The sequence below is a fragment of the Centropristis striata genome, chromosome 10 (genome assembly GCF_030273125.1).
Source record: "Centropristis striata isolate RG_2023a ecotype Rhode Island chromosome 10, C.striata_1.0, whole genome shotgun sequence".
Classification (NCBI taxonomy): domain Eukaryota; kingdom Metazoa; phylum Chordata; class Actinopteri; order Perciformes; family Serranidae; genus Centropristis; species Centropristis striata.
The window spans coordinates 32,888,145-32,910,567 of NC_081526.1; the positions used below are offsets into that span (position 1 = coordinate 32,888,145).

General features: G+C 36.4%; 3 protein-coding genes across 3 annotated transcripts in view; all 3 read left to right on the forward strand.

The window, feature by feature from the left end:
- Positions 1 to 7,103: 7,103 nt before the first annotated feature.
- On the forward strand, positions 7,104 to 7,641 carry LOC131978630 (annexin B11-like; the record flags this gene model as incomplete). Its single annotated transcript, XM_059342340.1, has 2 exons — positions 7,104 to 7,139; positions 7,319 to 7,641. Coding segments are annotated over exons 1-2 (342 nt in total), but the record flags the coding sequence as incomplete, so codon positions are not given.
- Positions 7,642 to 10,865: 3,224 nt separating this feature from the next.
- Positions 10,866 to 12,130, forward strand: LOC131978890 (fibrinogen-binding protein-like). The gene is made up of 3 exons (XM_059342701.1): positions 10,866 to 10,984; positions 11,083 to 11,528; positions 11,800 to 12,130. The coding sequence occupies exons 1-3, from the start codon at positions 10,895 to 10,897 to the stop codon at positions 11,837 to 11,839; spliced, it is 576 nt and encodes a 191-aa protein (XP_059198684.1). The 5' UTR covers positions 10,866 to 10,894; the 3' UTR covers positions 11,840 to 12,130.
- Positions 12,131 to 14,458: 2,328 nt separating this feature from the next.
- hibch (3-hydroxyisobutyryl-CoA hydrolase) overlaps positions 14,459 to 22,423 on the forward strand; it is a 43,475-nt gene continuing 35,510 nt past the window's right edge. The window contains exons 1-6 of the mRNA XM_059342699.1: positions 14,459 to 14,585; positions 14,714 to 14,756; positions 15,598 to 15,729; positions 18,177 to 18,261; positions 19,890 to 19,970; positions 21,346 to 21,398. Coding sequence (XP_059198682.1) covers positions 14,554 to 14,585; positions 14,714 to 14,756; positions 15,598 to 15,729; positions 18,177 to 18,261; positions 19,890 to 19,970; positions 21,346 to 21,398 — 426 coding nt within the window. The 5' untranslated portion in view covers positions 14,459 to 14,553. The remainder of the gene's footprint in view (positions 14,586 to 14,713; positions 14,757 to 15,597; positions 15,730 to 18,176; positions 18,262 to 19,889; positions 19,971 to 21,345; positions 21,399 to 22,423) is intronic.

The following is a 22,423-nucleotide window of genomic DNA, read 5'->3' on the forward strand; positions in this document are numbered from 1 at the left end:
AGTGGAGTAATTTCACAGTGTGGTATTAGTACTTTTACTTAAGTAAAGTATCTGAATACTTTTTCCACCACTGCATATATGTGACCGCAGCCAATTCTATCCATTTCTGCCATTAAAAAAAAAAAATGTCACTGCTACCACTCAACTTTTGAGCAATCATCACTAAACTTGGTACAGAATAACTGACAGTCTGAAAGATTTCTTTTTTTTTTTTACTGATTTTTGGTTTTGTTATACCTGGTAAGTTTGTTCAAAGGCTGTGTGCAGTCTTTTGCGAAAAATGTCATATCTCTTAAATGTTTATGCTATTCCAACCATATTTGGTGGACGTGTAGATGTGATGTACAGTAGTGTTCAAAATAATAGCCGTCCAATGTGACTAACCAGATTAATCCAGATTTTTATTATTTTTTTTATTTTTTATTGCTACATGGCAAACCAGTTACCAGTAGGTGCAGCAGATTCTCAGAAAACCAACAAGACTTAACATTCTTGATATGCATCTCTTAAGGCTGGGCAATTGGGCAATTAGTTGAAAGGGGTGTGTTAAAAAAATAGCAGTGTCTCTACCGTTGACTTTACAAACTCAAAACTATTTTGTACAAACTTTTTTGTTTCTAGGATTTAGCAATCCTGTGAATCACTAAACTAATATTTAGTTGTATGACCACAGTTTTTTATAACTGCTTCACATCTGAGTGGCATGGAGTCAACCAACTTGTGGATTGCACTGTTGAGTGTGGTGTTGCAAGCAACCATATCATGGTTCTTGCAAGCAGCACTTCCAGGGAACAAGCAGTCGGCCGACTACGAAAAGGTTTGCACCCCGACAATGATACAAGCAGCAATACTGAAAGTTAAACAACACCTGATTGCCTGACTCCTACATCACTTACAGGCTCTGCACTATGTATGTAAATACACAAAAAAGTTATTTCGATAAAACTGCAATCTTGTGCTTCTTTCAGGTTGTACTGTACATGGGTCTGGGTTCAGATATTTATTCTACCCTGATTTATTCTGTGGAGAACAAATTAGTTAACAATGCTTAAGGTTTTAACCCTTTGACCACTATTTGTCTCTCTGACACACCTGAAGTATGGATTTTAAAGTGTAGGCATGAGATGTTTTATTGATTAAAAGGTGTGCTTGTGAATGTCCTCATTGTATAAATACATGACAGGCTTCAATTATAATGGGAGTGTGTCTTTGTGTAGCTGAAGTGCATGCACAGGTGACTGCAAAAACACAGAGTGGGTCCTTTCAGTCTCACTGGTTAAGCCAGTACTGCCCACTGTTTGTTTAGAGTCTCAAGCGTGACGGGATGCTGATAAGACTGCTGGTTTCAGGTAACTCCTTCGCCCTTTTGACACGTCCTCATCTTGTGGGCGGCAAATCTGCAAGTGAGGAGATTTCCCAATGTTTGTGTCCTCAGTGAGAGAGTGACTAACTTTCTCCAGCCCTTTTCAGGCGAGTATGTGCATGTTTGAGGATGCGGACAGGGGCTGTGTGGTGAAATCTCCCAACAAAAAAGTTAGAATTTAATTTCAAGGTAAAACAATATATCCATGTATTCAAATATTCCACAACTGATTGTTCTTTGCACACTTCAGATATCTGCTCAACTCGAAAACAAGGATCAGAGACTTCACTTACTTGAGACTTAACTTTCCAAAGACTTAAATTGAGACTGAACAACTAAAAGACTTCCCAGAAGAGTTCTTGATGAATGCCCCCTCTATTCACAGACTCAACTCCCTAAAGACCTGACTCAACTTAAGACTCGACTCCCTAAAGTGTAAAGAGTAAACTTAAGACTTGTCTCAGTTCTTGACCTGAGACTTGAGACTTGACTCCCTGAAGACTCTCTGAGTAGGAGATCTGAAACATTATAGACTCAAGTAGTATATAGTATATAGCATAAATACTTACCTATCTTATGCAAAAGATTAAAACATTAGAAAGGAAAATGTTAAAATACATTTTTAATCATCAACTCTCAGAGACCTTCAAGTCTTGCACGTTTGCTTATTTAGACTTGTTGCTTGACTTAAACCTGAGATGGAACAGAAAACAAAATCTTACAGTATTAGAAGAAGAAGAAGAAGGTTACTTTATTAATCCCACAATGGGGAAATTCAACCTCTGCATTAAATCCATCCTTTTTTACACACAAGTAAACACCATGCAAGGAGCAGTGGGCAGCACATTACTGCTTATTATTAGTTATTTGGGTGTCCTTACTCTCATCCACCTTTATTGCCCAGTATTAGGTTATGTGTGTGTGCTTTCCATACAAACTGTTAAAGGGTAGTTCAACTGGTTTTATTAACACAGGTGAGCATCATAAAGCCAATTTGAAGATACACCCAGAACTGAAAAAGCGCCGTACATGCGTAAAGGCATGCAATGGAAACTGACAACCAGACGATCAAATCTATCTGCACTCTTACAAAAATGTTTGTCTCCTGATAACATCACAGTTATGAAGAAAATGTTGCAAAGAAACAGGCTTGTCCAGCAAACTGCAGAGCACAAAGGGAGGACACTGGGTGACGTGATATGTGTTTGTGTTTGTGAGATTGGATCCTATCTGTACATAACTCATAATGTTTGCTACACCAATATGAGTGTTACAAATACATTTACATATTTGCAGTATTCTTATTGTGTGCATACTGTACCTACATGCACATGTACTTATGGTGCAAATTATACACAGTCTGATGCACATATTGTACCCTCACAAAACAAATCCTTTCTGATTAGAGTGCAGGCACTGCCCCTGATGCATCAGGTTCAGGTGTGGCTTTAGATAAAAGGAGCTGCAGGAAACAACAGGTGTATCTGCAGATCAGCTGTTGAGCACGCAGTAAGTTCACCCCTAAAACTTTGCCAATATCTGTGTATATATGTATATGTGTGCAGGGAGAGATTTTGGTTGTAATTTTTGAATTGTACATATTACCTTGCAGTTGCATTTCTAGTTACTTTGTTGTTGTTTTTGGTGATGTTTATTTCCCTCTTGTGTTTTAACGGAGAAGCAAGTAGGGAAAACAATTCTGGTTATGCATCAAACCAAGTCTGATCTAAAGTGTTTTCTTCACTGTGTTGAAGACTTTTGCAAGTTTTGCAAGAAATAGTCTAAATATATATTTTTTTCCATCTTTCAAAAAGGTTGAAAAAAACTTTTGATAAGACAAATTTTGTTATGTTTTGAAAACAGAAAACAAAAACTGTTTTTAAAAGTGTTTTTTTTTGGTTGATTTTTTGGTTCGGGCTGTGTTTGTTGTTGTTGTAATACCTTTTTTCGTCCCAAGAGGATGAAGTGCACCCCTGCCCCCAGTTCTGTCTCCAAAAACAAGTGTTGGCACTGTGTGTGTGTCTGTGTGTGTTTCTGCAAACCGCAGGCACAGATTTTTAAAAGTAGTTGGCCCTTTTGTGTCAGTATAATATGGAATGTAAATCCAACCACAGCAACATTGGAGGCGCAGAGCACCAGCTTTTAAAACAGGAAACTCCTCTTAGGTTGGGTTGGAGTGCTGCACAGGTAAAAAATAAAAACAGGACTTTCACCGACTGACATCTCGTCACATTGCTATGGTTCTGTGCAACCGCTCGAGCCTGAAAAAACTAAAACCCATGGATGGAAGCTGATGTCAAAATCATGTTGGAGAAGAGATGAGTTTTGTTTTGAAACAAATATTTGAACTGAGCCATGTTGGTTTTGAAAAAGCTGCCTCTTCAGAATGAAACTGATCACTTGGTTTCACAGATAAAAGAAAGTAGTGCAGAAAAATTGGGCATGCAAAACTTTTTTTTCCACCTGGGGTAAAAAAAAAAAAAAATTAAGAAGCTTTGAAAGATTTTCCTTGGAAAACCTTTTTTCTGAGGACATAAACACAGAAGAGAAAGCTTAGAAAACTTAGAAAATGGATCACCACATTTTTTTCTCACTTGACTCTCCAGGCTTCTGTTGTCGTTGTTGTTGTTGTTGTTGTTGCTGTTGTTGCTGTTGTTGCTGTTGTTGTTGTTGTTGTTGTTGTTGTTGTTTGATTCTTGTGTAAAGTAATTTCTTTGTCTACAGGGGATCTGTGGAAAATGTCTGGATGCGGTGGTAAATAACAGCTGCTTTTGATTCCTCTTTGTTCCAAAAGTATTGAATGTGTATTACACACCTGACATTCACATTTACTCATGACTAATTTCAGGACATCGTAAAAAAAAGAGCCATGGCCACGGCCACGGCCATGAACATAAACATAAGCACAAACATGGACATGGACAGGGGAAAGACGTGTGTGGAAAGAAACGGAGGCACGGGAAAGGACACAAGCACAAGCGCTGTCACAAGAAGGGGAAGGAATGTCACGGGGTGAGATTCAGCAGTTTGTTTGTTTTTGTTTTTACAACAGAATGTAGATTTTGTTCAAAATTCTGTTGTTGATGGAATGTTTTAAATAGATTTTTTTAAAGTCATGAGACCTCTAGTGGCCATAGTGATTACAGCAGGAGCAATGAAGGATGTGAGGTGACATAGTGTAAAGAGCATTAAAGTCCACATAAGGACAGTGGTGGAAGAAGTATTTAGATCCCTTCAGTGAAAGTACTAATACTATAATGTGAAATGACTCCACTACAGAAAAAGTCCTGCATTTAGAACTTACTGAAGTAAAAGTACAAAAGTATCAGCATGAAAATGTTCTTAAAGTATCAAAAGTAAAAGTACACATTCTGCAGAATGGACCTACTCAGATTGTCAAATATATTATTGAATTATTATTATTTATGCACTTATGTAAGCAGGGGTTTATTTTGTCAAGACAGGGCTAATTTTAACTACTAAAGATACTGTTATGTGGTTTAATTTAATAAAAAGTCTAGTCACTTTAAATTCATAATTTTTATTGTTTTTTGTATTCTTAATATATTATTGGATTATTTGTATTGATCACCATTGTCATTTTATCAAGATAAGGCTCATTTTAACTACTTAATATACTGTAATGAGGTTTTTAAAAAAAAATTAAAGTCTAATCACTTTGAATGTAGCCTATCATGTTTTTTTATATTAAATATCAAACTAAAGTAACTAAAGCTCTCAGCTAAATGTAGTGGAGTAAAAAGTGCAATATTTGCCTCTAAAATGTAGTGAAGTAGAAGTAAAAAGTTACATAAAGTCAATGTACTTTGGTACATTCCACCACTGACCTTAACCAAGTAGTTTTGTTGCCTGTTTCACCACTTTTTAACCACATTTAAACTTGCAATCACAACCACAACTCACTTTTTTGACTACTTTTGTTAGCCTCGAGTTTATTTTTTTTTGGAGGAGTTTGCAAGGTGCATCTGTATTCCATGTTAAGGACGGTCTTAACTTTTAGTTTTCTTGTATGTGTGTCTCTCCTGCAGTCCTCCAGCAGCTCCTGCAGCAGCAGCAGCAGCAGTAGCAGCAGCAGTGACTCTGACTAGATGAAGGTTCCCAGATGGGAAAAGAAACGAGACAAGTTCCCACCTGCGAACCTTACACAAGAATGATATATATGCAAAACATAAAGGGTTCTTTGTCATTCAAAAGCTTGTATGTTCTTGTACCAACAATAAACAAACTTTTGTCATAACTGATGATAGATTCTCTCAGCACACCCTCAGTAGTTATGCCACTGTATTTAGGTCAGCATGATCATTTTGGAGGCTATGTTGCCTTTCCATAACTTTTGTTTAATGGATTATATTAATTAATATTTAGGAAGCCATGAGAGGCCAGTGAGATTAAAAATAAGTGATTTTCTAAGGCTTATCAAAATTGTTTTCTTTCTTTTTTTGACCTGTGAAAACCTTCTGGCAGGTGATTTTGTTAAAACACAATATAAGTTTATTTATTCAATTTATTTATTCATTGTCTATGCTAGTGATGCACTTCTGCCCCTAGTGGCCAAAATAAGTACAACATTACAACAACAATAACTTAATATTTCCCCTGCCACAACTTTTTCCCTACACCTTTTTTCAGCAAATTATAAAAGTAACTTGGAAAAATAATAATACAATACTCCTAACAAACCTTTCTCCCACCTATTATAAAGTCATGAACACAAGACACAAAAATTAGCATCAGACATAGAACAGATCAAAAACAACTCTTTTTTTCTTATTTGCCTCTTAGGGCTTCCCTCAAGCTTTCAAGTAATTTTTTATTAATGTCACAAAACATCAAACATTTATATGAGGGACCAAATGGGCAATATTTCATTCTTCCCTCTCACATACAGAAAAAAATATGTGAGGGGTATTTTTTGTGAATGTGAGAGGTAAAACTGTGTATGTGAGAGGTGAGAGGTAGAACTGGGAATGTGAGAGGTATTAATTGTGGATGTGAGGGGTAAAACTGTGTATGTAAGGGATAAAATTTTGAATATGAGAGGTAGAATTTTGTATGTAAGAGGTATTTTTGTGAATGTGAGAGGACTTTTATGTGAATGTGAGGGGTAAAACTGTGTATGTGAGAGGTAAAATTGTGAATGTGAGTGGTATTATTTGTGAACATCAAAGGTAAAATTGTGAATGTGAGAATGTCAATAAGTTTTGAATGCAGGACTTTTACTGTAGTGGAGTATTTTCACAGTCTGTTATTAGTACTTTTACTTAAGTAAAGGTAAGAATACTTTTTCCACCACTGACCAAGGGTGTGTTTACACACCCCACGAAAAAAAGGGTTGGTGGAGGCTCTGCCTGTAGCCTGGTTCTTACTGAGGCGTGGCTCCATATAAAGGCAGAGCCAGCTGCTGCTGTCTCTGCAGAGCTGCTCTCCAGCACACGGTAAGTTCCCCAGTTAGCTATCTCAGTACTATAGAATATGTTTGTGTATTTGCTAACAAGTAGTATCTTTGTTAACTGTATTGCATTATTGTGAGATTGTGTCTTTATCATGAAGACATACCTGATTAACGGGTAGCTTTGTCCGTCTACTGGACTGCAGTTACTTTGTGTCTACATAGTACAACATTTTAGGTTTTACAGCTGTTTTCATTTATTTTATTTCATTAAAATTAAAATTAAAATTAAACTTGTGTGCATTTGCTTCTTTCAGGTTGAGAAAGTTTTGATCTATAAATTCGAGATGTTCGGGAATAACAGAGGTAAATAACTCTCTTGTTGTCTTTTTTTCTCATTCTCAGTCTTTTTTTTTACTTTCACCAAACCCCGTCCCTTTCCTTTATGTCCAACTCTCCTTACTGAATCTAAAGGAGTGAACATTTTCATTAGACGTATACAAACTGAATGAGAAATGATGAGCCTCACCCCTTTGTTTGTCTAGGAAACCAGTATCCCCAGTATCCCTCAGGCTGTCCTCCTCAGCCAATGCCAGGAGGATATCCCACTCAATGTCCGTCAGGCACTGTCCCACCACAACCCTGTCTTCCTCAGCCCTGTCACCCTCAGCCCTATCCTCCTCAGCCTTGTGGTCCACCTGTGTACTATCCTGGAGCCCCACCTTGTGGAGGGTATGGACCCAGCTATGGTCCTGGGCACGGACATGGTCATAGTCACGGTCCTGGGCATGGACACAGTCATGATCATGGACATGGACACAGTCATGATCATGGACATGGACACAGTCATGATCATGGACATGGACACAGTCATGATCATGGACATGGACATGATCATGATCATTGTCATGACCATGATCATGACCACGGTCATGGTCATGGACATGGACATGGGCATGGTGGACGTGGACGTGGACATCATGGACATGGACATGGACATCATGGACATGGACATCATGGACATGGACATGGTTACGGCCACAGACACAAGCATGGTCACATGCATGGCAGTTGCCACAAGAAAGGAAAGAAGTGTCATGGGGTAAGATACAGTTGATTACTCTGTTTAACACTCCTGTTATACTGTGGGGCCAAATTGACCCATTTCCAAAGTTTAAAAACCTAAAAACAAATAGTTAAAAGTATTTTTTCATGAAAGAAAACAATCTTAAAATGTAAAATACAATTTTAAAACAATCAATGGCTTGTAAAACCATTGTATTTTATATGTAGCTCTTTACAATATATATAAAAAAAAATGTTTTACATGCATTTTATTTTGAAAAACTAGTTAATTATCCTCACTGAATCTTGATCTGTGAACACAATTGCACTAATTATTGATTAAAATTGTCAGTGATGGTGTTGTTAATGCAATATAAACTATGTTTATTGGGATTTTTTTGTTTCTGACACTTTTGGATAATCAAACATGCCCCGGGTCAAATTGACCCACAAACATTATTGCTGTTCCTGAGAAACGAACATAACAGGAGGGTTAAGTAATCTCAACTAAAACCAACTTGTCTCTTCGAATTTCCGTCAACTAAATATTTTAAGGCAGCCTGGACACTAACTTTTCAAAGTTAAAACAAAGTTTTTTTTAAATGTTGCAATTTTTAAGTATATATCATGGAGTCTCAAACCAATCACACTGTACCACAACTCAACAATAAGTAGTCAAACTTTTCTCATTTCTCACTTCTTCTCATCCAAAAAAGTTGCTCCGCTGTGAGAAAAATAATGACTCAACATGCAATGATTTGCCAATTCTTTACATTCAACTGAACACAACATGAAGACAAGATACTATATGCACTGAAAAAAGAAAATAGTTGAACCAACTTAATTGAATTGTTTCATTTAGTAACACCTAAATGAATTAAGTTCTTTCAAATTAATTTAATAAGTTAGATTAACACAATTGATTTTAAATTAATTTGAAAGAACTTAATTCATTTAGGTGTTACTAAATGAAACAATTCAATTAAATTGGTTCTTTTTTCAGTGTGAGTTAGATGCATTCTGTTTTAACAGCAACACAACAAATATATGAATCAATTCATAAGTCAAACATTTTGAGAGATAACCATGAAGTGGAAACAATCAACAGTTGTTATAATAACAATAGATCCTATGACTATCTGTATGAGAAAAAGCTGTAAGAAATGACCAAAAAAGAAATGTTTTCTTAAAGAATAATCTCATCAGTTATAGATAAATTAATCAAAGAAACACTAATAATACTGAAGTCATTATTCACTCATCATTTTATTAATTTCTTACATTGTTATTGATTATATCATTCAATTCTGACTGACATGTCCTCACTGCATAATTTTGTCTCGCTGCAGTCCTCCAGCAGCTCCTGCAGCAGTGACTCGGACTAGATGAAGAACACTCTAGAGCGGGACACAAACAGGACAAGTTTCCACCTTGAAACCTCCATCCTGCTCCCTGACATTATATATACATCATAATTAACTGTTTATTGACTGCCTTAATATCAAAGAATGTATGTTTTTTCCCTGATAATGTTATATAATAAAAACAGCTCAACACAAGGTTGTTTTTTGTTAAACCTGTTGAATTCAACATGTAAACATTTTACATTGTAATAAACAACATAAAACTGTTTTTCATAAAAGTTTTCCTCCTTATTATTCTTTATTCATTTGACCTCAGAGTTTCCTATTACACTGTGTGTTTGATATATCAGTGTGTATTCATATTATCTTTATTTACCCAGGGAGTGCTGAGGTAGAGCCTTTGTTCAGTCACACACCCTGCTGCTCCACACTACAGTCACATCAATCCAGTTATAATCATTCATTTATGCTAAATCTGTCTAGTAATAACACCATTTAATCATTGAACATAGAGTGATTATGAGACAATGGGCCCCTGGGGACACACACACACTTTATAGTTGATTAGGTCATTTTCTGTTTCTTTGTATTTGTTCTTACTGTCACTTTGTAATTAATTTGTTGTTTTTGTAGTTGTTTTTTGTAGGTCTGTGGTTGTTTGTGGGTCTTTGCAGCTGTTTTGTATCTCATCATATTGTTTTGGTTTCTTTGTAGTGTTTCGTATGTCTCCATAGTCGTTTTACGTTTCATTGTGATCTTTTCGTCTGTTTGATGTTGTTTTGTGTCTCTTTAGTGTCATTTTGTGTCTCTTTTTGGTTGTTTTGCCCCTCTTTGGTGTCATTTGTGTCTCTTTTCGATTGTTTTGCCCATCTTTATAGTAGTTTATATCAGTGTCTTTGCAGCTGTTTTGTATCCCTTGTAATTTTTTTGGTTTCTTTGTAGTGTTTTGTGTGTCTTCATAGTTGTTTTACATTTCTTTGTGATCCTTTTGCCCCTCCTTGATGTCTTTTTTTGTCTCTTTAATGTCTTTTTGTGTCTCTTTGACGTCATTTTGTGTCTATTTGTGGTTGTTTTGCCCCTTGTAGGCATTTTGTGTCTCTTTGGTGTCATTTAGTGTCTCTTTGGTGTTATTTTGTGCCACTTTGGTGTCATTTTGTGTCTCTTTGTGGTTGTTTTGCCCTTTTAAAAAGTCTATGCGAGTCTTTCAAACATGCTGCACCTCCAGCCCAACCTTACAGTATTAATTTATGTCATATTGGACATATTGCATTGTGTCTGATAAGACACATATTAATCATTAATGATTGTTGTGTAAGGATATGTGCACAGTCAACTCATCAAAACTCAGGAAAAAAAGAGATTCAAAATCAAATGATGAAAATATCTCTGACTAACCAAATTTGAACAGAAAATACATTTTGATTTAAAGTTTTTGTTTGGGTGTGTGCATCCATATCTTTGGCTGTAAATGGTTCGTATTGACTGTATGTTAAAGATTATACACACACACCCATTTAGGTCACAAAGCAAAAATGTTGTAATGGGCGTTCAGGCACAGCCCCCAGTGATGTGAACGCAAATATAAAGGAGCAGCATGTGACGGTGCGTCTGTGGACCTCCAGCTCACAGTCAGTAAGTTCACCTGGAAACCTCTGCAGCTCTCAGCAGTTCCTCTACACAGAATGCTTGTATATGTGTGTTAAAAGACAAACTTTTTCTTCTTCTTTCAGTATCGGATCTGTTGGTCCAAGTCCAGCTTTAAAATGTTCGGACACAACCAAGGTAAATAACACAACTTTTAGTTTAACGAATGTGCGTAACTTACTGATCACTTGTGCTAAGTATTAACTCACTGATTCCTCTTTTCTTTTCATGTTTAGGAAACCAGTACCCTCCTGGTTACCCAAACCATCCTCAGCAGATGCCAGGGGGATACCCTCAGCATCCTCCAGGCACTGCCCCACCACACTACCCCCCTCAGCCCGGATACGGACCTGGACCTGGCTATGGTCAGGGCCAAGGACACGGACCTGGACCTGGCTACGGTCCGGGCCAAGGACACGGACCTGGACCTGGCTACGGTCCGGGCCAAGGACACGGACCTGGACCTGGCTACGGTCCGGGCCAAGGACAGTGCCATGGACCTGGACATGGACCTGGACACGGTCACGGACATGGACCTGGACACGGACATGGACCTGGACCAGGACATGGACAGTGCCATGGACAGGGCCATGGACATGGACACGGACATGGGCATAAGCACAAGCATAAGCATGGTCACAAGCATGATCATTGTCACAAGAAAGGAAAGGACAGTCATGGGGTAAGATCCAGTCATTTTCTCAAATATGATGCTTTCCATGTTGGTTATATTTGCTCCAGTAGTTAAAAACAACTGTGAATTAATCACAGAAAAATCAAATAAAATGTTTTATTGGTCGAATATTAGAAAAAGATTGATGATAAAAACTGTATGTCGGCCTGCCAGTTTTTGTGTGCTTAACTTTAACTTGGACACTATAATTTTAGCTTCATATTGTGTTTTAATGATGATTGCAGTTATTCACTGATGTCATGTTCTTCTTTGCTGTTAGTGCTCCAGCAGCTCCTGCAGCAGCGACTCGGACTAGATGACGATTCCTGAAGGAGAAAGAGAAACGAGACAAGTTTGCACCTGGAAACCTCCATCTTCTGACCATATATCTTATAACCAACATGTTACTGCCTAAATGTGTCTTTACATCTAATCTTTTACCTAAAAATTTAACCAGAGTCATTGATTCTTTAGGCATCCAGGATCCAACGATGCTGGATATTTGAAAATTATTTTAGAATGTTATGATGTTATGACTTTAAATGGTTTGACTTTGTATCATCTTTTCATAACATTTCAAAGTTTTGGTGTAAAAGACACATTACAGTCATTATTCTATCCATGATGATGGTGTTTGTGAGAGAAAATTAATAAAAGTGCTTTCTGCACACAATAAATGGTAGTAAATAAACAATATAATGGATTGCTTTTATTAATTTTAATTTATCTCCATTGTTCCTAATACACCCATTTGCTGCTCTGGCTGATGTGACCAATGGGAGCTCTTTATTTACTCAGGGCAGGTAGACCGAACCACACCTCAGTCAGCAATACGTCAGAGCTCAGAACTGCCTGTCCAGTCAGCCTAATCTCATTTTGATATCCTGTGCAATCAAACACAGTAAATAATCATATCCACCCTTTTACATAACAAGTTCAACAGTCTTTGAGGGCCACCATCACTGGTGGAATGTAACTAAGTACATTTATTAAGTACGTACGTACAATTTTGAGATATGTGTACTTTACTTGATAATTTCCATTTCATGTAACTTTACACTTCTACTTCACTACATTTTGAGGTGAATATTGTACTTTTTACTCCGCTACATTTAACCCTTTATCAGGCGAAGAACCGTATTTGGTAACTTCAGCGGATATCCAAAATAAAAAATAAAAATATTTCGAGAAAAAAGTTGCAAATTTACTAGTTTAAAGTGGCAAATCTACAAGAAAAAAAAGTTGCATATTTAAGAGATTTAAAGTGGCAAATCTACAAGAAAAAAAGTTGCATATTTAAGAGATTTAAAGCAGCAAATCTACAAGAAAAAAAGTTGCATATTTAAGAGATTTAAAGTGGCAAATCTGCTCGTAAAAAGTCGCAGATTTACAAGAAAAAAATGGGGAAAAAAACAACTTTTTTCTTGCAGATTCACCACTTTAAATCTCATAAATCTGCAATTTTTTTCTTGTAGATTTGCCACTTTAATCTCGTGAATTTATTTTCCAAAATATTACGCCCCTACCCCGGGTCCATATGTTTTTTTTAACACATTCTGGCTGTATGTAATATCCTCCAATATTCTCTAGGGTTGAAATTTGGAATTTGCAAGTATTTCAATGAGTGCCCTATTAAGGGTTAACTGACAGCTTTAGTTATTTTTCAGGTTGAGATTTAATATGAAAACATGATATATTTTAAGTGATTAGACTTTTTTCAAAATTCAACCTCATAAAAGTATATAAAGTAGTTACAATGCCCTACCTTGACAAAAATCAAATGCTGCTTACATATAAATGCATCAATAATAATACTAATAATATAATAATATATTTGTAATATAAAACACAATCTGTTTTGTACTTTTACTTGAGTAAGTTTTGAATGCAGGACTTTTACTTGTAGTAGAGTAATTTCACGGTTTGGTATTAGTACTTTCACTGAAGTAAGGGATCTGAATACTTTTTCCACCAGTCGGTAGGTGGAAGATGCCTCCAGATCTTTGCAAATACTCAAAGCCTAGCAATCATAATTTTCAATTTCAATTTAAGGTTAGGAAAGAGGTCAAAGGTCAGGTTACTGTTTTCAAACAGGCTAAGGTTTAGATACTATGGTAAGGGTTAACTGGATCATATTTCTGAAATATTTATATCTTGTCAAATTTGAACTGAAGACAATATGAGGCTTAATGTGTGCACTGGTGGAATGTAACAAAATACATTTACTCAAGTAATGTAGTACTTAAATTAAGTACAATTTTGAGTTACTTGTACTTTACTTGAGTATTTCCATTGTATTTAATTTTATACTTCTACTCCACTACATTTAGCTGACAGCTTTAGTTACTTTTCTAGGCCAAAAATTAATATAAAAACATGATACATTTAAAAAGATTCAATTAAAAATAAAACTCAACCTCATAACAGTATAAATAGTAGTTACAATGCCCTACCTTGACAAAATCAAACGCTGCTTACATAAAAGCATCAATATAAATAATCCAATAATATATTTGTAATATATAAAACAATCTGAGTGGGTTCATTCTGCATAGCAAATAATTTTACTTTTGACACTGTAAGTACATTTAGATGCTGATACTTTTGTACTTTTACTCCAGTAAGTTTTGAATGCAGGACTTTTACTTGTAGTGGAGTAATTTCACAGTGTCATATTAGTACTTTTACTTAAGTAAAGTATCTGAATACTTCTTCCACCATTGCATATATGTGACCGCAGCCTATTTCTATCCATTTCTGCCATTTTTTAATTATACATTTTTATATAATAAAGGTGTTTTGTATGTGCAGAACACAGGGCTGACGGTAGGGGGCGGTGTGGCAGAAACACGGCGCCGACTAAATATCTCTCGGTGGTGCGTACATACGCTCATCGTGACGTCATTATGTTGACCAATCAGGGGGAAAGCCGCTGTCTCTTTCAGGAAGTAGCTGCAAAAAATTCCAAGAGCGAAGAAACAGCTGTCTGTACCTGAAGAGAGTGCAGCAGCAGAGCTGCAACCTGAAGATAATAATGTCTTTAACCGTTCTGACAACCGCTAACAGGTACGGGACAAGTGTTTGTTGCAGCTTGTTATATAACGTCAGGCAAGCTTGGAAAGGTTGAAGCTAGTTACTAGGATGCTAACGTTAGCTACTGGATGTTTAATACTGTTTGTCCCTGTTTCCTGCAGACTGAGGTCACTCTGCAGACTGCAGCGGATCCAGGGCCACATGGTGAGGACCTCCCTCCTCTGTTATCTACATGGTGTACTCTAGTCATCTATTGTAGGTTTACATCAGTGGTGGAAGAAGTATTCAGATCCTTTACTTCAGTAAAAGTACTAAAACCACACTGTTAAATTACTCCACTACAAGTAAAAGTCCTGCATTCAAAATTTATTGAAGTAAAAGTACAAAAGTATCAGCATCAAAATGTACTTAGAGTATCAAAAGTAAAAGTACTTGTTATGCAGAATCACCCCACTCAGATTGTTAAATATATTCTAAATATATTATTGGATTATTTGGACTGATGTATTTATATAGTAACAATATAATAATAATAATAATGATAATAATAATAATAATAATTATAATTATTATTATTATTATTATTATTATTTTATTTGTGTTGCACTCTACATTTCAGCAATCTGAAAATGCTACAGAGAATAAAAAACATTTAAAAGTAAAGTAAAACACATGAAAAGTAACTAAAGCTTTCAGCTAAATGTAGTTGTAGTGTACTAAAAAGAAGAATATTTGCCTCAAAATGTTGTGGAGTAGAAGTATAAAGTTACATCAAATGAAATACTCAAGTAAAGTACAGGTACCTCAAAAATGTACTTAAGTACCCTACATGAGTAAATGTCCTTAGTTAGTTTCCACTACTGGTTTACAGAAATGTAGAGAGGATTGTAGGATTGTATTTTATTGATTTAATTCAATCAAGTTTTCTCTTTAGTCTCTCAAAGTGACGGAAGTGACTCAGCAGAGTGATGATATGGATATTTTCTCACTTTATTGCAGTGCGTTGTCAAGACTTAATTGTCCTGTTCTTTCCTTTTTGGATCAGATGTCGAGTCAGGTGCAACCGGAGGTTCTGCTGGAGAAAGTGGGCAATGCAGGTGTGATCACCATGAACAGACCGAAAGTCCTGAACGCCCTGAACATGACCATGGTCAAACAGATCTACCCTCAGCTCAAGGTAAAGCTCGGTTAATGCTTACTTCAACTGGGTTATAAGTCAAGGCCTCCAGTGTGTCAAGTGTCATGTGTTGTAACAGTCAGTATCTCACTTAGTTTGACATTGTTGTTATTGAGAGATTTGCTCATGCATGTATGAAATACGTATTAACAGCTACATACTTACTTTCTGTACAAAAACACTTTTACATACAGTACAGGCCAAAAGTTTGGACACACCTTCTCATTCAATGCATTTCCTTTATTTTCATGACTATTTACATTGTAGATTCATCAAAACTATTAATGAACACATGTGGAATTATGTACTTAACAAAAAAGTGTGAAATAACTGAAAACATGTCTTATATTCTAGTAAGCAAAGGGTGGTTACTTTGAGGAATCTAAAATACAAGACATGTTTTCAGTTATTTCACACTTTTTTGTTAAGTACATAATTCCATATGTGTTCATTCATAGTTTTGATGCCTTCAGTGAGAATCTACAATGTAAATAGTCATGAAAATAAAGAAAACGCATTGAATGAGAAGGTGTGTCAACTTTTGGCCTGTACTGTAGCTCTTCTACTTTTACGTAGCAGTTAAGGAATGCAACTATTTTTGGTTTGATGTTTTGGTTTTTGATGTTATTGGAAACCAGTGGTGGATTGTAGCTAAATACATTTACTCAAGTACTATTTAAGTAGAATTTTGAAGTACTTGTACTTTACTTACTTTTACTTTATACTTCTCCTTCACTACATTTTAAGGCCAAAAATTGCACTTTTTACTCCACTACATTTAGCTGACAGCTTTAGTTGCTTTTCAGGTCGAGATTTTACATAAAAAACATGATACATTTAAAGTGATTAGACATTTTATGAAATTAAACCACAAAACTGTATATTTAGTGGGTAATGATAAATATAAATAATATATAAAACAATCTGAATGGGTCCATTCTGCATAACAAGTACTTTTATTAGTACTTTTACTGAAGTTAAGGATCTGAATACTTCTTCCACCACTGTTGGAAACCAGAAGACACATAAACATATTCCTAATGAAACAATAACCACTCCTGTCAAATGAAAACTGTCCAGTTTCCTGTTTCACTGTAGATTGGAGGACACCACTGTTGCATGATTTGTGGTTTTTAAATATTAAACAATATATTAAATCATCCAGTGTGCCATAAATTGTGATGGCGTTGTGTTTAAGGTCTCAATATTAAGTTTTGAATGTCTAAACTTCCACTAAAGTGCGACAGAAACCTATTTCAGCAAGTGACAGATGACATTAGAAGGGGCATGTGCTCATTTTCAGGTTCATACTTTATTTTTGGTTTCTACTAGAACAGGGGTGGGCAACCTGTGGCTCCGGAGCCACATGTAGCTCTTCAGGCCGTCTGCAGTGGCTCCCTGTGGCTTTGACAAAGAAATTATATGAGATGAAACGAATGAATGAATGAATGAAATTAATTAATTCTTTACATTTTAATTTTCAAAGCAATTTGTATTCTACAGATGTAAAAATGTTTAGCTTATATACAGCGTTAAAAAAATGTAAAAAAGTCTACGGCCTGGTGCTTAAACCTCTAAGTTTTACCAACTTCAAGTCATGTTTTGTGTTTTACCTTTCGTTTCTAAATCTCCTGAGATATTTCTTTGGTGTCCAGCCTCTCATTTGCACTTAGATCCTGGCTGCATTCTGACAAATTCATATTAATAAATGCTCATCATGACTTATTAGTAATATTGGTAGGCACATTTAGACTAAGTAGGCTGTTTTGTCTTCATTGTGAGGCCCAAAATAAGGTTTGTGGCTCCATTACGACATTTTTTTCTGTTTTTCTGGCCAACAACGGCTCTTTTGTTAGTAAATGTTGCCAACCCCTGTACTAGAACATGCTTACATTAAGGTTAACCCTTTATCAGGCAAAGAACTATATTTGGTAGTTAGAGTCAGGTAATATTTCGAGAAAAAAGTTGCAAATTTACTAGATTAAAGTGGCAAACCTACCATAAAAAAAGTTGCATATTTAAGAGATTTAAAGTGGCAAATCTGCGCGAAAAAAGTCGCAGATTTACGAGAAAAAAGTGAAAAAAAAAAAAAAACTTGTTTCTCCCAGATTCACCACTTTAAATCTCATAAATCTGCAAAAAAATTTCTCTTAGATTTGCCACTTTAATCTCGTAAACTTTTTTCTCAAAATATTATTTTCGTATGTTGTTTTTTTTACACATTCTGGCAGTATGTAATATCCTCCAATATTCTCTAGGGTTGAAATTTGGAATTTGCAAGTATTTCAATGAGGGCCCTATTTAGGGTTAAAAAAAAACGACTCGATTATTCCTTAATTCATTCCGCTTGCTTATTGCCTGTCCCTTTAAGCCATCTAACTTTCGACAACATTTGAACCTTCAATATACGATTTGTTTTTGATGATAGTTTTTTTGTGTGATTCCAGAAATGGGAGAGTGACAGTGACACTGACATTGTGATCATCAAAGGAGCAGGTGGGAAAGCCTTTTGTGCCGGTGGAGACATCAGAGGTGAGCAGCAGCCTTGAAGGATCAATCAGCTGAGCCCCGGTTCGGTTTGGTTTAATCCTTTCGTGTATGAGCACACAGTCACATCACAGAGCTAACCACCGGGGTCTCTGAAAGACAACCAGCAGCCATGTTGTTGATCTGAAGGTATTTTATAGAATCACCAGAGACTTTGAACCCTCTGGATGAAAAAAGATTTTGTACTTTCAATTAGGGCTGGGCGATATGGTTCTAAAATAATATCACCATATTTCAGGGTGTTTTTGAAATAACAATATTCTTGATATGACAAATACTGAAATATATATAGAATATGTATAAATACTACTGCAAATGTCAGTGATGGAATGTAAGTACCTTTACTGAAGATATGTACTTCACTATAATTTTCCAGTATAATACCACCTACTTTACTTGGGTATTTCCATTTATGTAACTTTATACTTCTGCTCCACTACATTTTAAAGGCAAAAGTTGTATTTTTTTACCCCACTACATTTAACCGACAACTTTAGTTACTTTTCACATCAAGATTTTACATCAAAAACACGATTAAACATTTTTATAATTGTATTTCACATCATTTTACATCACTTCTACTTCACCACAACTTGGAAAATGGGTTATAAATGTTTTTATCTTGCAATGTGGATAGGTTTCTCTACATTCTCTGAATGCATTTGAGTGCGTGGTAGTCAAAAACGCCGGCTATATAGAATCTTTTATTATATGCCATGTATTTTGCATGAAGAAACAATATGTCATTCATCAAAAACTGTGATTATCGAGGTTTTCCCTCTTTACAGTGCAAATAAAATGGATTTAATCAGTGGAATACACTCGTTTTTATTACAGCACACCTGTCAGAGCTGGTTTACTGTTATACTAAAGTAGGGTTTTTATTATTTTTATTGCTAAATTACTGCACAGGTGTCAACATAATATTTTAGCAGGCGTGCATGCATACATGCGCGCATCGGTGTGTGCATGTGTATTTGTGTGTGTGTGCTTGTGTGCAAACGCGTGTGTGTGTCTGTGTGCTTCTATGTGCTTCTGGGTGTGTTTGTGTATCGGTGTGCGTGTGTTTGTTTGCGTGTGTGTGTGTGTGTTGGTGTCTTTTTTGTGTGTGTGTGTGTGTGTGTGTGTGTGTGTGTGTGTGTGTGTGTGTGTGTGTGTGTGTGTGTGTGTGTGTGTGTGTGTGTGTGTGTGTGTGTGTGTGCTTGTCGGGGTGTTTGTGTGTGTGCGAGTGTGTTTTTGTGTGAGTGAATGTGTGTGTGTGTGTGTGTGTGTGTGTGTGCGCTTATCGGGGTGTGTGTGTGTGCTTATCGGGGTGTGTGTGTGTGTGTGCGCGCGCTTGTCAGTGTGTGTGTGTGTGCGCGCTTGTCAGTGTGTGTGTGTGTGTGTGTGTGTGTGTGTGTGTGTGGGCGCTTATCGGGGTGTGTGTGTGTGTGTGTGTGTGTGTGTGTGTGTGTGTGTGTGTGTGTGTGTGTGTGTGCGCGCGCTTGTCAGTGTGTGTGTGTGTGTGTGTGTGTGCGCGCGCTTGTCAGTGTGTTTGTGTGTGTGCGCGTGTGTGTGTCTCAGACCTCGCTAACATGCTTCATCACTGTTTTCATCTGTGTTTTCCTCCTCAGCGGTCACAGAGGCAGGGAAAGTTGGAGACCCTCTCGCACAGGACTTTTTCCGTGAGGAATACACTCTCAACAATGCCATCGGTGAGTTACAATACAATTGCACCTCTCTTATTAATAGGGCTGTACTGAACATCTTTTTTTTTTTTTTACATTCAAACCTTCTATTATAAGGTTTTTGAAATTAAGCTTTTAACCCTTGTGTTGTCTTAACTTTCTGTTTAACCACTTGTCCTAAGGTTCAAAAATAACCCACCTTCACTAACCCCTTACATAAAACAGCTTGATTGAATTTTAAACCCCAAAGCTCAAAATTTAGCATGAAGAAGAAACCTGTCACTCATTACAAACTGTATGAATATCAAGGTTTTCCCTCTTAAAGTGCAGAAAAACTGTATTTAATCAGTTGAATCCACGTTTTTATGACAGCACACCTGTCAGAGTTTACTGTTGGTTTACTAGAAGTACTGCACATATTTCAACATATTTTTTAGCAAGCGTACATGCTCGCATGCAGCATGTTTTTATGTTTTTTGTGGTATGAAAATTATTTTATAACTGCAAGATTTGTACCCTGTTGGTGTTCAGCTTTCATGGAAATATGAACAAAAGTTTGACTTTTTCTCATCTCTCAGTGGAGGGTCATTTTTGACCCCTAAGGCAACACAAGGGTTAATGTCTGACACCTAATTTTATGATCTCATCAAAGAAAATCCTCAGTTTGAATGAAGGGAGTCATCTGATTAAATGAGTTTGGTCTTTTGTTATTAAATCAGTTTTCTTTTATGAGTATAACTAAAGTATAATGTAAACATGGAGCTGTCAGATTGCTGCTGGACCACCTGTTGATGCAGCTACCTGCAAGCCAGAGAGCAAGCAGCTTTTTGACCGCAGTGAGAATGTTGTTTCCAAAAACGACACGCCAACAAATATGGATTGAAGCAGAATGTTTTCATTAGATACAAATATTATTTTGGAAATGATTATATCCATCTTTTTTTTTGCAAAATGATGACTTTTAGGCTTTAAAACACTCGAGTGACTGGAAATGTTTGGATTAAGCGACTCGAAAACAATCCTGTGAAGCCTCGACTTAAATCTGATTCTACTATAATGGTATAATACTGATAATATTAATGTAGCCTAATCTTTATCTGCAACTCGTAGGAGACACAGGGTTTAAAAAGAATGAATAGGCATGCAAAAAGAAGTTGTGCAGTATTCACATGTCGATTTAGAATTAAAATGTCAACATTATATACTTTTGAACATTTTGGTACTGCACCAATTATCAATTATATCTATAATGCACAGGCACACATGCACTTAGAAGACAAACTGCACACATTTGTATTACATTGTGTCTCACTTTCTACATTTCCAAGCACTAACGGCTCTACTTTATTCATCTGCATGTTTAAAATCCTTCATTTTTACTTACTTTATTTTATCTTTCAAGGAACATGCAGGAAGCCATATATTGCCCTTATTGACGGAATAACAATGGGAGGGGTGAGTACATTTATTTTTAGTGTATATAAAGTTCATATTATAATGTTGGGTTAACTTTTCTTTCTGTCATTTAAAATGTACGACTTGCTGTTGAAAATCTTCATTTTTGGCAGTTTTGGCCCCTTTTTTAATTTTAATTTTTTCTACATGGCGTGATGTTTAAAGTGGCCTATAGGTGTCAGTAGAGAACTACCTGGTTCTGTCACTTGCTGCCAGTGGCAAGGTGGCTTCTGATTGGATGAAATCTGAACTGACAGAGCAGTGTTGCTGTCGCTGGTTTTTCCCTCCAGGTGTCAGATCTGTTTGGAATTTAAATATGTACCTTTGTCCCACATTAAGCATGATGACACATCATTCAGACTGCTGCATGAATGTTTATTTATCGGGGTCGACCTTGATCTCAGTGTTCTGTCGTGTGTTCAGAGTGTTTGAGTCGCCTGGTCAGACGATGTTCGGCTTCTGGATGAGTCTCTTCTTTTCTTTTCCATCTCGTGACCTTGACAGTGATTTTACTGCTGAGGTGTCACTGAGGACGCTCACAGCCACAGCACCCACAGGGTCCTGAGTCACTGTGTGTGTGTGTGTGTGTGTGTGTGTGTGTGTGTGTGTGTGTGTGTGTGTGTGTGTGTGTGTGTGTGTGTGTGTGTGTGTGTGTGTGTGTGTGTGTGTGTGTGTGTGTGTGTGTGTGTGTGTGTGTTACAGTCCTTTCTGCACTAATACTGTCTAGTATCATAAGAGTCAATGAATTGCTGTTAGAATCACTTTATATATAATGTTATTTATAACATATATAATATGTCATTATCAAATGAGATGAGATGAGATTCAACTTTATTGTCATTGAACAGAGTAACAAGTACTAGTGTGTGTGTGTGTGTGTCCACGTGTGTGTTTGTTTGTGTCTATTGGTCAAAGCAATACACAACATGATATATATTTTTTTGTTTTTAAACTCGGTGTTTCTTTTGGTAAACTGCTTTCAAGCCAAGACAATAAAAAAAAGCAACAGGAAAAGTTAAGATTTA